General features: G+C 41.9%; 1 protein-coding gene across 6 annotated transcripts in view; it reads left to right on the forward strand.

Moving 5' to 3' along the window:
* Positions 1–13,018, forward strand: part of stxbp5 (syntaxin binding protein 5) — a 245,187-nt gene that overhangs the window by 210,448 nt on the left and 21,721 nt on the right. For 2 of the 6 annotated variants that reach the window (XM_033026117.1, XM_033026120.1), the window contains 3 exons: positions 3,021–3,131; positions 3,917–4,156; positions 5,974–6,343. In XM_033026117.1, the coding sequence (XP_032882008.1) occupies positions 3,021–3,131; positions 3,917–4,156; positions 5,974–6,343 (721 nt within the window). The remainder of the gene's footprint in view (positions 1–3,020; positions 3,132–3,916; positions 4,157–5,973; positions 6,344–13,018) is intronic. The other 4 variants (XM_033026121.1, XM_033026123.1, XM_033026118.1 and 1 more) reach the window with 3 other exon arrangements.

Below are 13,018 nucleotides of genomic sequence, written 5' to 3' on the forward strand. Positions count from 1 at the left end.
AACATCAATTGGATTGAAGCCTGAACATCGCTGGTGATATTCTCATTTTGTATCTGTTCAGTCACCTTAGCCCCTGTAGCACAAGGTTTGTATATGGAAGGGCTGGAAAGTCAGAACACTCCATTTAAACCACAGCATCAGAACAGGGTCTTTTCCCTGCACATTTTAAATTTGCGAAATGCTGTTTTGAGTCTTCAGCTATAAACGAACTAACATTTCAACAGTTGTTTAATCTCCATCCAAACAGCCAATTTAATTAAACAAGTAAGCTTCTTGGCTCTTCCTGTCCTGGAAATGGAGCCAAGTGGATTCATGAGCAAAAATACTGCAATTGAATTGAAAGCCCAGAGGTCACATTTTTCCTGTGACCTTAGAAAGTGGGAATTTTTTTCCTATTGTTAGCCCTTTTGTAGGGCTTTCTGCTCTCCCTGAACTTTGTTGGCATTTGTCGCGCAACTGCCTGTTATTACTTGATTGCATCACTTCCAATGTAATTAACAGAAAAATGCTTCTATTCACGATATAACATAGTGAATACTTTTTTTCTCCAAAAGAATCTTGTGTTATTGCTGTTGCTGGAGGTCTGTTTTTGTCACCGCCACCTCAATGATTTCCTGCTTCATATTGCCAGCTTCCGATTGCTATTAACAGTTCCTAATGTCTTTGAATATATGTCTTCTGAAGCATCTGCTGCAGCAATTTACTTGTTGGCTGTTATTAATCTTTTCTGTTTAACAGCAACTGCAGATATCTGAGAAATTGTGAATAATAAAGAATTAACATTTTAGGTAGAGCTTTGCGAGCTCCTTAAAGTTTTGTGCTCTGAGCCATCCTTTAGCAGGCAAAGCGGCTCGTGAGATATCCTGCACCTATCACAGCACTTCATTTGCTGAATAATTGAATTGAATCCTTTATTTATCATTTAGACCTTTCGGTCTGAACGAAATGTCGTTGCCTGCAGCCATACATGTAATAATAAACAACACACAATAAACACAAATTAACATCCACCACAGTGAGTTCACCAAGCACCTCCTCACTGTGATGGAGGCAAAAGTCTTAGGGTTGCTGTCTCTTCCCTCCTCTTCTCCCTCTGCGCTGATACCCCACCGGGCGATACCCCACCGGGCGATGGTAAGTCAGTCCCGCGGTTCAAGCTCCGCGGCCCGGGGGTGGTCGAAGCTCCAGTCCAGCGGACGCAGTTGTTGCCACGGGAGCTCCGGAAAACAGGCATCAACCTGTGACCCGCGAGCTCCCGACGATGTCATCCACTGGCCCGCGGCCGAGCCCCGGATTTAGGTCACCGCCGCCTCAGCCACCGGAGCACCGTCTCCGCCCCGCACCAGGCCGCCCTCACGGGAGCGTCTCAGCCCCACACCGGGCCGCCCCCACGGGAGCGCCTTCCAGCCGGGAGCCGGGCCGCCCACACGGGAGCGCCTTCCAGCCGGGAGCCGGGAGCCGGGCGGCCCACACGGGAGCGCCTTCCAGCCCCGCACTGGGCCGCCCACACGGGAGCGCCTTCCAGTCCCGCACCGGGCCGCCCACACGGGAGCGCCTTCCAGCCCCGCACCGGGCCGCCCACACGGGAGCGCCTTCCAGCCGGGAGCCGGGCCGCCTTCACAGGAGTGTCTCAGCCCCGCGCCGTCCACCCTCACCGGAGCGCCGAGTCGTGCCGCTGCCCGAACGCCGCCGCAGCTCGAAGACGGCCAGCCTCGCGTTGGTAAGTCCTGGCTGGCTCTACCTCTGGATCCTCGAGGTCGGTCGCAGGTTGGAGGCCGCCAGTTCCGCCATTAGGCCTCAGCTCAGACGGGGGAAGAGAAGGGGGATACGACAAGAAAGGCGCATTCCCCCGAAGGGAGAGACAGAAAGCCCTGTTTCACACCCCCCCCCCCCCCCACACATAACACAACCTAATAACCAAAAGTTTAACTGAACAAGACAAAAAAAACAATACAAAAAAGTAAAAACAGACAGACTGCAGGCGAGCCGCAGCCGTTTCACAGCGCCGCCACTTCCGGAGAATGAAGTGGTATTGGCGTGTGAGTTTCTGAATCAGAGACAAAAATAGTAAAATTACAAAGAGGAACACAGCAGGGAGGAGGTAGAATGCAACCTATTAGATCGCGTGGTGGTCAATTTTAGTTCAGATGTAAATAATGGAGGATTTGGAATGGAATTATGCATGTCCTCAAGAGACAGTGCCCTGCATTTCTTTGATCAGATCTTTTTCCAGAACTGTGGTTGCTTTTTTTAAGTACTTCTTGGCAAACTGTAACCGGGCCATCCTATTTTTGCGGCTAACCAGTGGTTTGCATCTTGCAGTGTGGCCTTTGTATTTCTGTTCATGAAGTCTTCTGTGGACAGTGGTCATTGACAAAACCACACCTGACTCCTGAAGAGTGTTTCTGATCTGCGGGTATTACGGCTCCTGTGATTGCAGGGGAAAGTGCCTGCAGAGGATCAGATTGGGTGGGGAGGGATGAGTGAACCAAGGAGTTGTAAAGGGATTGGTCTGCGGAAAGAGGTGGGGGCGGGAAGATGTGACTGGTGGTAGGGTTCACGTTGAAGGTGGAAGAAATGTTGGAGAGTGATGTGTTGTATGTGGAGATTGGTGGAATGAAAGGTTAGGATAGTAAAACATGGATCAGTGATGCAGTTCAAAAGTATGATGGTATAACTGCAGGGCATAAATGTAGTTTGGTGGTGTAGGCGCAGGGTAACAATGTGATGTAAAAGTTTTTTTTTTTTTACTGCAATGACAATGTGGGGTGGCAGAGGAGATGCACCTGCAAGTTGGTAGTATTTGATGGTTGTATAAGGTAGTTTGACAATAGTGACTCAACTGAAGGAAAGAACTGGTATGACAGTAGTCTTTTTCTCTATGTGGGGATTTATCCATGAAAATTGTTAATATATATAGACAAATATAATTTTATTTTCTGTGTTTTGGAGTGGAAGAGGCTTAGTTTATCTTTAAATTGAATGACTAATCCCCATTTTCAACTCTCTGCCAATGACAGAGCTTGGAGTTGAATCAAAGAACAGAGCCCAAGGCATTAATCATCACCTGGAAAAGAGGCAACTTAAAAATGATGGTTGGAGTATGACCTCTCTGTACATGCATTTCACTCGTAAGACTCTACTGGGAACAGGGCTAAGGAATTAAATCTATCTTTGATAAACTTGCATGGTCATTTTCTATCACCAATGGATCTTTTCTGCAAAACCTCTCAATTTCCAATTATCTGTCATAGAGTTAAGATTCATTTATATTCTTGCAATTAAATTTCTGGTGTGCTGAAAAAACAATGAAATTAAGCATGATTATTTCCCATTATAGTGTATACTGGATATGCACACACTGTACATCTCAATATCTTTATGGGAAAATGTGCTTCATACACAGTCAGATCTCCATAATCCATTTCCTCCTGTTGTTTGCTCCATTACTAATGTACACCTAATTTCTTCCATGGTTAACCTGTGCAAATCATACTTTTCAATCTCGTTCATGACTATAATTTCAGGGCCTTATTAATCCCTGCACTGATAGGTTGAAGAAAATTCAGCAGCCTTCAGTCAGCAAAATTTGGAAGCTTTATACCAAATGTGGAAGCAAACCTTTAGTTATCCCACTTGGGGACATATATCCAATTAATTTTCTTCCAGTAGCAAAATCAGACTGCCAGGGATTGAGCAATTTAGTGCCAGAGCATTGGATTAACAGATCTGACTGTTGAATCTTTATGGCAATGAATTAGCCAAATGAAAGCGAAGTAGTTTGAAATATAAAATTGCATTTCAAAAGTCCATCTATGGACAGATCATGCCTGGATAATTTAGAATGGTAACATTCTAATGTTTTGTTCTGGTCTGTATAAATAATGGCTTTTTATTTTTCTTGTTTCAAAATTAGATGTGAAAGACAACTCTTTCAGCCGTTCCCGCAGTTCCAGTGTTACCAGCATTGACAAGGAGTCCCGAGAGGCCATCACTGCTCTTCACTTCTCTGAGACTTATACTCGAAAGGCAGACACGTGCACCTCACCTTGTTTGTGGGTTGGGACGACTCTTGGCACCGTACTGGTGATAGTACTGAATCTGCCACCTGGTGGAGAACAAAGACTTACCCAGCCAGTCATTGTATCTCCTAGTGGTAAGAACATTGGGACGATCATATTCCTAGCATACATACAATATAGAAAAGAGATGAATAAAATGCTATAATGGTCCTATGAAGTACTTTGAGGCATTTTGTTAGATTAAGGATGTTTTTGATATTCAGGTAATGGATTGGATCAGGAAAGGGAAGATGGGAGATCAGCATAAGAAATGAATGTTCTTTCACTATGCTGCAACTCAAATTTTGGGGAAGGAGCCCTAAACCTAATATTTATGGGAGCTATTTTCACAAGCCTTTGCCATTTGAATATACCAAGTTATGGTATGGTTGGGAACTGGCTTTCTTCACAGAGCATGACTTTCCAGTGTATGCTGCCTCAAATACATGATGGTCTCAAATACATGATGGTCTCATTCATAGTGCGACATGCTTTCCACCTCAACTGTAGATTCTTCCAAATTTGTACCAGTCACAACAAAATTTGATATGGGAGCAACAGTAGTATTCTACATTCTCTTCCAAATCGTTCTCAGAGATCCAATTGTTATCCTTCCAAGCTCTGAAAAATCTGTGCAATTTTCAACTTATTTTGCTTCTTTATGAGCTTCATTGTACAGCAAATTAATCTGACATTTCCAAGCCCCCGAGACTATTTTCTCTTATAACCGTTCCCATAAATGACAAAACAGCTAAATTTTAGCACATAAATATTTGTCTCATCTTTTCACATTAGAAACATAGAAAATAGGTGCAGGAGGAGGCCATTCGGCCCTTCGAGCCAGCACCGCCATTCATTGTGATCATGGCTGATCGTCCCCTATCAATAACCCGTGCCTGCCTTCTCCCCATATCCCTTGACTCCACTAGCCCCTAGAGCTCTATCTAACTCTCTCTTAAATCCATCCAGTGATTTGGCCTCCACTGCCCTTTGTGGCAGGGAATTCCATAAACTCTCTGGGTGAAAAAGTTTTTTCTCACCTCAGTCTTAAATGACCTCCTCTTTATTTTAAGACTGGGGCCCCTGGTTCTGGACTCGCCCAACATTGGGAACATTTTCCTTGCATCTAGCTTGTCCAGTCCTTTTATAATTTTATATGTTTCTATAAGATTCCCCCTCATCCTAAACTCCAGTGAATACAAGCCTAGTCTTTTCAATCTTTCCTCATATGACAGTCCCGCCATCCCAGGAATTATTTGATGAATTTTACAGAAGCATCTATTGTAAAAGTATTAACCTACCGGTTATGTGAATGTTTAAGAAAGAAGGGAAGGATATGTGAATGTAGTCATTAATTATTCTCCCCCCCCCCCCCCCACCCCCAAACATTCCTCACTGAAATACGTTCATAAGCCAAATAATGGTATGCAAATGTTAGCAGAATTGGAGTGGTCTGATAAATTATCAAATTATGAGAAGTTGCACTCAGTTGAGAAATCATGTCTTGTTATCATCAGTTTACCACGAGTTGCCACCAGCAAGTACAAAATAGATTGGATACTACTTTTTCTAATAGATTTTTTTTTCAAAGAGGAGTTCTGTTTGCATTGCTTTCTATGCAGTGCTGTCAATGGTGAGAAGATGAAATAGAGAGGCCCAATAGAAATAGGGTTGACATGATAACCCTACCTTTCTCCATGTTCTCTCCGACTTACCGTCTGTTTCTGGCATTTTAAGATTTCCAACATTTACAGTACTTTCCTTTTTCTGATACAATGTCATATTGCATGTTGTGTATATTTAATGGAAAGAAAGAGCTAGCATCTAACTACAGGTCACCGTTACACTGTGTACTTTGTAGACCTTGTCACCCTTAATATAATTTAACAGTATGTTTTGTAATCTTATACAGGGACTATATTGAGACTAAAAGGAGCAATTTTGCGAATGGCATTCTTGGACACCACAGGAAGTCTCATCCATCCAGCACATGATCCTTGGAAAGAACCAAATATTCAGGAGGAGAAAGATGAGAAAGATAAATGTAGGAAACTGAGACCTGTATCTGTCTCCCCTTCATCCTCTCAGGAAATAAGTGAAACCCAATATGCAGTGATATGTTCAGAAAAGCAGGCAAAGGTTATCTCACTGCCATCCCAAAACTGTGTTTATAAACACAACATAACTGAAACATCGTTTGTTCTTCGTGCTGATATTGTGGGACTGAATGGGAGCACCTGCCTTGCATGCTTCTGTGCCAATGGACATATCATGACATTCAGGTAATTGAAATAGTGCTAAGAAACTGATTGTATCTGGATGCATCATGGTGTCCACAATGCACAAGCTAAGACGTTTAATCACATGGTAATACTTTGAAAAAGTACTGAAGGCTTTATTGGCTGAAATTAATTTGTTTTGAAAGATTTTTAAAGAATTGTAATTTTGAGTGTGGTTCAGCTCTGCTCATTTGCAGTACACATGTTCATGAGATAGCAGGTATGGTTTCATCACATGCTCCAGTTCCACAAGCTCATGTTGTTCAGTCTTGTAAGAGGTGACATTCTTTGAATGATGCTTTAAACTACACTGCGAGTGCTTGTTAACCAGTAATGATCGCTCAGATAACAACATCCAAAGACATGACATGTTTGCGGAACTTCACTGTGAATCAGTTGGTCATTTAGCACCGGCAACGGCAAAAATATTTTAAAATTACTTAATTGAGGATTGTGATACTTTACAAATAGAGCTATTTTTCCTCAGTGCTTAAATGAATGACCCCCAAAGTCTCAGAAGGAATAAATTGTACTTGAACAACACAGAATTTTCTTTCCACCACACTGTGATGGTGCACATGATTGGCTGTAGCTGTTCGCTCAAAGCTATTAATTCTCAGCGCCTTAATGTTCATAGTTTTCCTTTTTACTTTAAAAACTAACTTTCCAGGAAGTTTTCAGTGTTTATCTTCAAAATATTTGTTGAATGTTAAAAATTGCTTTCTCTACAGAGGAACTCTTACAATGTGTTTAGTCAAAAACATCCCCTTTGCATTAACGACACGTTCTCCTACATCTGTTTGATGGTAGCAAATTGAGTAATGCACTTGATATGATTCCCTATCAGCGTCCTACTCTAGGCATACCTCTTCACATTTCCAGTGGGCTACGGCCTGTGGGGGCCCTCTTTGTCTCATTCCTCCTGCTCCAAGTTCCAAATCCTGACACTCAGGCAGCTTCACTGCCATCTGCTAGTCTTCATCGCCTGCCGCTGCCCAGCAGTGTCCCGCGTGGTTGCCATGTGCTCTTGCTGCTTGTGTTGACTGAGAAGCTAAAGTTTATTTAACATTGATAACATCTTTGTGCATTTATAAATTATTTCACATCTTGAGAAGTATGAGCAGAATAATTGTACTGAAAGAATGAACTAATGAAGAATTTATCACCAACAATCAAATGTTTGTGCAAAAGTTAGGTCATTAATTAATGTTATTTGATTTTTTTTAAACAGTCCACTATTTATCTTAGCATATATTGTACTTGGTAATGCTGCAAGAAATCTGTTCAAATGTTAAGTGTAATGATCAAAAGTCCTTTACGGAGAGCTCGCTCCACACTTTTAAAATCACTTCTTTCCCATGGATGCACACCAAGGTGCTGAGCAATTTAAAGGTAGGTTCTGTGAGTTTTACAGCAAGAGGGGTGGGAGAAAATAGTCTGCAACAGTTTGGTTTGGGGAAAAAAGGTAACATAGAGTTTGATGACTCCTGTGGATGAAACATCAGGTTTAATCTGCTTTGTTTATCTTGAATCTGGGTTTACCATTATGTTGGGAGGGCTTGAGAGTGTTGGAGCAGTCATCCAAGACTAATGTGTCAGAAGGTGCAAGCAATGATAGGGTACAGAGAACCATGCAGAGTACAGCGTACATGCAATGCTTCTGAACTAAGGGTGCATGGAATGTGTTGATCGAAAATCTTTGTTCATTATCACCTTGTAACTTTGGCCTGTGCAATATTGTGAATTATGAAGTTGATCTGGTAGGCTTTCATTTCCCAGTGCTGTAAATTCATATTGATGTAATGTAAAACAAACCTTTTATATGAAGTACCTGTAAAATAGAAAGAAGATGCTAAAAGCACCTTGTAACTTGGGCAGTGTCAATAGAGAGAGTCCCTCTTGACTTTGCTAATATTTCAAATCAATGAACATCCATCGGTTAAGGAAGAAAAATGCTCATTTCTTTTGAATAGTCGGCTCAAGCACACTAAACCAAATTCCAACCTGTACTGTGATGTTAGAATATAGAATGAACAGATTAGTGAAATAGTCAAATTCGTCAATACAATTTAAAATATTTAATTCTATTATAGGCTGTTTTGATCTAGTGAAATCGCACTAGCTGAGTAGCAGTGTTGTAAAAATGTACCTCTGCATGGAGCCCAGTTTTCCTTACTAATCACAATTATTTTACCGCTATTTTTATTCAAGACTTTGACCATTACACTTAAACGCGTGTATTTCTGATTGATTGTGCCTCGTCAAGTAATTGAGGTCACAGTGACAAAGACTTTAAGGAAAAAGAAGAAAGCCACTCTTAAACATAGTAAATCATTATATGACCAACTGTTTTTTTGCAAAAATTTTCCACCAAGACTCATGATGCATGTTGAAGTTGCATGTCATGGACATGCCATCTGTTACAGGTAATGTAGTGTTTTTAACATGGTGTATCTCTTGCAGGTAGTATAGTGGATATAGGTTATATGTACAGTAATGTATAGTACAGTGTGCTGCGGTGTCATGAATCTGACATGAGTGAATCTGATAAAGGTGTTCAAATGGTAAAATGTACCTGCTGCCAGATGTATTTGTCATGAATTATATTAGGTAATGAATATTGTCAGGCCCAGTCAAACTTTATATACTACAATAATCTGATACATGTGTATATATAGTTCAGTATATCTGATTAGAGATACATGAAAACATTACTGAGAATTTAGTGCCAGTCCAATATGTCTGGTACAAGTAATACATGAATTGCATAGTAAACCTGGATGAGGTAATGACCATTCAAAATCTAAGTGTAATACAGCACTGAAACAGGTCCTTCAGCCCAACAAGTACATACCGACTGAGATGCCCAACTAGGTTAGTCCCATTTGCCCGGGTTAAGTCCATATCCCTCTAAACCGTTGCTATCCATGGACTTGTCCAAATGTGTTTTAAACCTTATTATTGTACCTGTCTCAACCACTTTCTCTGGCAGCTTGTTCCAGATACACCGCACCTTCAGTGTAAACACGATGACCCTCGGGTCCCTTTTAAATCTTTCCCCTGTCACCTTAAATCTGTGCCCTCTAGTTTTTGATTCCCCTTCCTTTGGTGGCGGTGGGGAAAACTGTGGGCATTCACCTTATCTATGCCCCTCATGATTCTATAAGGTCATCCTGGGTCTCCTATGCCCCAAGGAGTGAAATCCTTACCTGCCCAACTTCTCCCTATAACCCAGTAATCAATTCCTGGCAACATTCTTGTAAATCTTTTTTGTACTGCTTTACAGCACAAATAACTTGGTACAAGTACAAGGGGCGGAAATCGCTATCAAAACATGGGGGGGACACAATTTCTTGATGGCCGCACGCACATGCACACACATGCGAGGCTTCGGCCGTGGACCCTGTGGAAGATAACATCGAGAACTAACCTGGTTGGTGACCGACTCCGAACTCCAGCAACAGCAGCTTTGTCTGGCCCGAATCGTGGGGCTTCAATCAGCCCATTCGCAGGATCTTCCATCGCCCGGCGGGGGCTTCAACATCGGAAGCCTCAATCACCTCGACACAGCAATTTGACGGGCAATGGAAGATCCTGCGGCCGATTTTAAGCCGCGCCGGGCGATGAAAGGCCCCGCGAACGGACCGATTCACGCTCCGCTCTATGATCTTTGCTCCGCCAGGACGTCTCTCTCCTCCAATCACTGCGCTCTCCTCAGTCCCAACCCCCTACTTCCGCCTCTGACCGTCACCTCCCTCCTCCAATCACCGCGCTGAATCATCATGTCCCGCTCCCTCCCCCCCCCCACTGCCTGCTGACCGACATCTCTCTCATCCAATCGGCGCCCTCGATCATCAGTCCCCACCCCCCACCTGTCTCACGGAAAGTGGAGATTTTTAATAGTTTTTTTCACCGAATTTCAAAATCCGGATTATGAATCAGGATTATGGAGATGGGGAGGATTGTCCCCCACCTCTCAAAACATGGAGGGGACGTGTGTGACCCCCCGTTTCCCCCCTGTCCCCTGTCCCCCGGGATTTCTGTCCCATGCAAGTACTGCATTTAGTATTGTAGATCTGATACAAGCCATGTACATTGGGGATTATGTTTTTACTACATTGGATGTGTCTCAAGGGCTGTGGGTCTAGTCCCGAGAACTTGAAAATAATACAAGAAATGTATTTAGAGTACCGTATATGCCATGTACTTATTTTGGAAGAGATGTGCACATTTTTATGTGGCCTACCAAAGTTCCATAGAATTTGATCAGATATCACTATTAGTATTCTTATTATATTCAAGAAAGGTGGGAGACCAGAAGCAGGAAATTGTATGTCAGTTAGCCTGATATCTGTTATTGGGAAATTCAGGAGTCCATTATTAAGGAAATAGTCGAAGGATGTTTAAAAACTGTGATACAGTAAAACAGAGACAACATGATTTTATGAAGGAAAAATCAAAATCATATTTGGGAAATTTATTGTAGTTCCTAGAGGATATTTACCAAGCATCGTGATGTAGCATCATTGCTGCGAGCCTGACAATTCCAGGGATCTGGGTACAATCCTTATCTGAGATGCTGTCTTTATTCTCCCCAATGCCATGTAGTTTTGTCTTGCATCCAAAAGGTAAATTGGTCACTGTGAATTACACCATAGTGAAATTAAGTGTCGTAAAGTGGTGGCCACTTGAGATTGAATAAGTTGCGGGGCAACAGACAGTAAAAAAAAGGGAATATGACTGATGGTGGTTGATGTGGACCAGATGGGCTGAATGTTCTCCTGTACCTTAATAAACAACTAATAAATCTTAATAATGAGTAGGATAGTTAAAAAGGAAGCTCATGGATGTAATGTTTTTTAATTTTCAGAAGACATTTAATAAGGTGCCACATAAATTAACTATGAGAGCTCAAGGCATTGTTGATAAAATATAAGCATGGTAACCTCCAGAAAACTAGGTCAAAATAAATGGATCAATTTTAGATATATAATCTGTAACTCGTACTAAGAAAATCAATGCTAGAGCCTCAGCCATTTGCGTTCAATATTAATGATTTAGGCAAAAGAGACAAATTTTATAGCAATACACCAAAAAGATGAGAAAGCACGTAATGAGATGGGTACAGTTAGGGCCTTACAGTGCCAAAGGCCAGGGTTCGATCCTGCTACATGTTCTGTCAGCATTAACTTTGTACGTTCTCCCTGTGACCGCATGGGTTTTCCCTGTGTGCTCCGGTTTTCTCCCGTATTCCAATGATGTGCAGGTTTATCGGATAATTAGCCTCTGTAAAGTTAACAGCTTTGTAATTAATAACAAAAACAGGATATTGTGTAAAAGAAGCGAGAATGCATAATACTCTAGTACAGAGGGATCTGGTGTCCTCGTACGAGAAGCCAAAGTTAGCTGGCTAAAACAGCAAGTAACATAGAAACATAGAAATTAGGTGCAGGAGTAGGGCATTCGGCCCTTCGAGCCTGCACCGCCATTCAATATGATCATGGCTGATCATCCAACTCAGTATCCCGTACCTGCCTTTTCTCCATACCCTCTGATCCCCTTAGCCACAAGGGCCACATCTAACTCCCTCTTAAATATAGCCAATGAACTGGCCTCGACTACCCTCTGGGAGTTCCAGAGATTCACCACTCTCTGTGTGAAAAAAGTTCTTCTCATCTCGGTTTTAAAGGATTTCCCCCTTATCCTTAAGCTGTGACCCCTTGTCCTGGACTTCCCCAACATCGGGAGCAATCTTCCTGCATCTAGCCTGTCCAACCCCTTAAGAATTTTGTAAGTTTCTATAAGATCCCCTCTCAATCTCCTAAATTCTAGAGAATATAAACCAAGTCTATCCAGTCTTTAATTTGGAAGACAAGTGAAATGTTGACCCTTATTGCCGAATAAAGATTTGCAGCAACTGTACAGGGCAATGGTGAAATATCTGGAATACTCCTTTAGGAGATGTGTACGTGCAGTTCAGAGAAAGTCAGATTGCATTCTAGAATAAAGGTATTGTTTTATGAGAAACAATTAAACAGCTATTGATTTGAGGAATGAACAACAGTTTCATTAAAGTGCATGAGATTCTGAGGGAGCTTTAGAGATACATGCTAAGATGTTTCCTCTTATGGGGGCAACTATAAACTGAGGGGCATCATTCCAGAATAAGTGGTAGCCTATTTCGGATGGAGATGAGGAGGAATTTTTCATCTCATAAGCCGTTGAAATTCTCTATCTCAGAGAGTTGTGAGGAGTTGGGTCCTTAAATATATTCAAACTTTAGATGGATAGTTTTCTATCTATAGCAAATTTTATAGGTTATGGGCAGAATACAGAAATGTGGACGGACCTAAGACCAAGATGGTCAGATGGTCACCAGGCCTATTCCTTCCATGCCGAACATCTGCACCAATGACCATGAATATTATGGTAATGTGAATATAGCTCAGTTGGGCTATGTCCATATAATACATTCTGTATACAGGTAATTTGTATGAAGGAAAATGGGTCTAGTATAGGTAATATAGATATAGGTCAGTACAAATATATAACTAGGTGCATGTGTAAACTACTTGGTATCGACAAGGTACATGTGTGGAATCAACACATGTGCTGTATGGTGCACATTTAGCATAATTTGCATATTCATAAAAAAATATATATAAGAAAAGAGGTCAT

This window comes from Amblyraja radiata, chromosome 8 (genome assembly GCF_010909765.2).
Source record: "Amblyraja radiata isolate CabotCenter1 chromosome 8, sAmbRad1.1.pri, whole genome shotgun sequence".
NCBI classification, from domain to species: Eukaryota; Metazoa; Chordata; class Chondrichthyes; order Rajiformes; family Rajidae; genus Amblyraja; species Amblyraja radiata.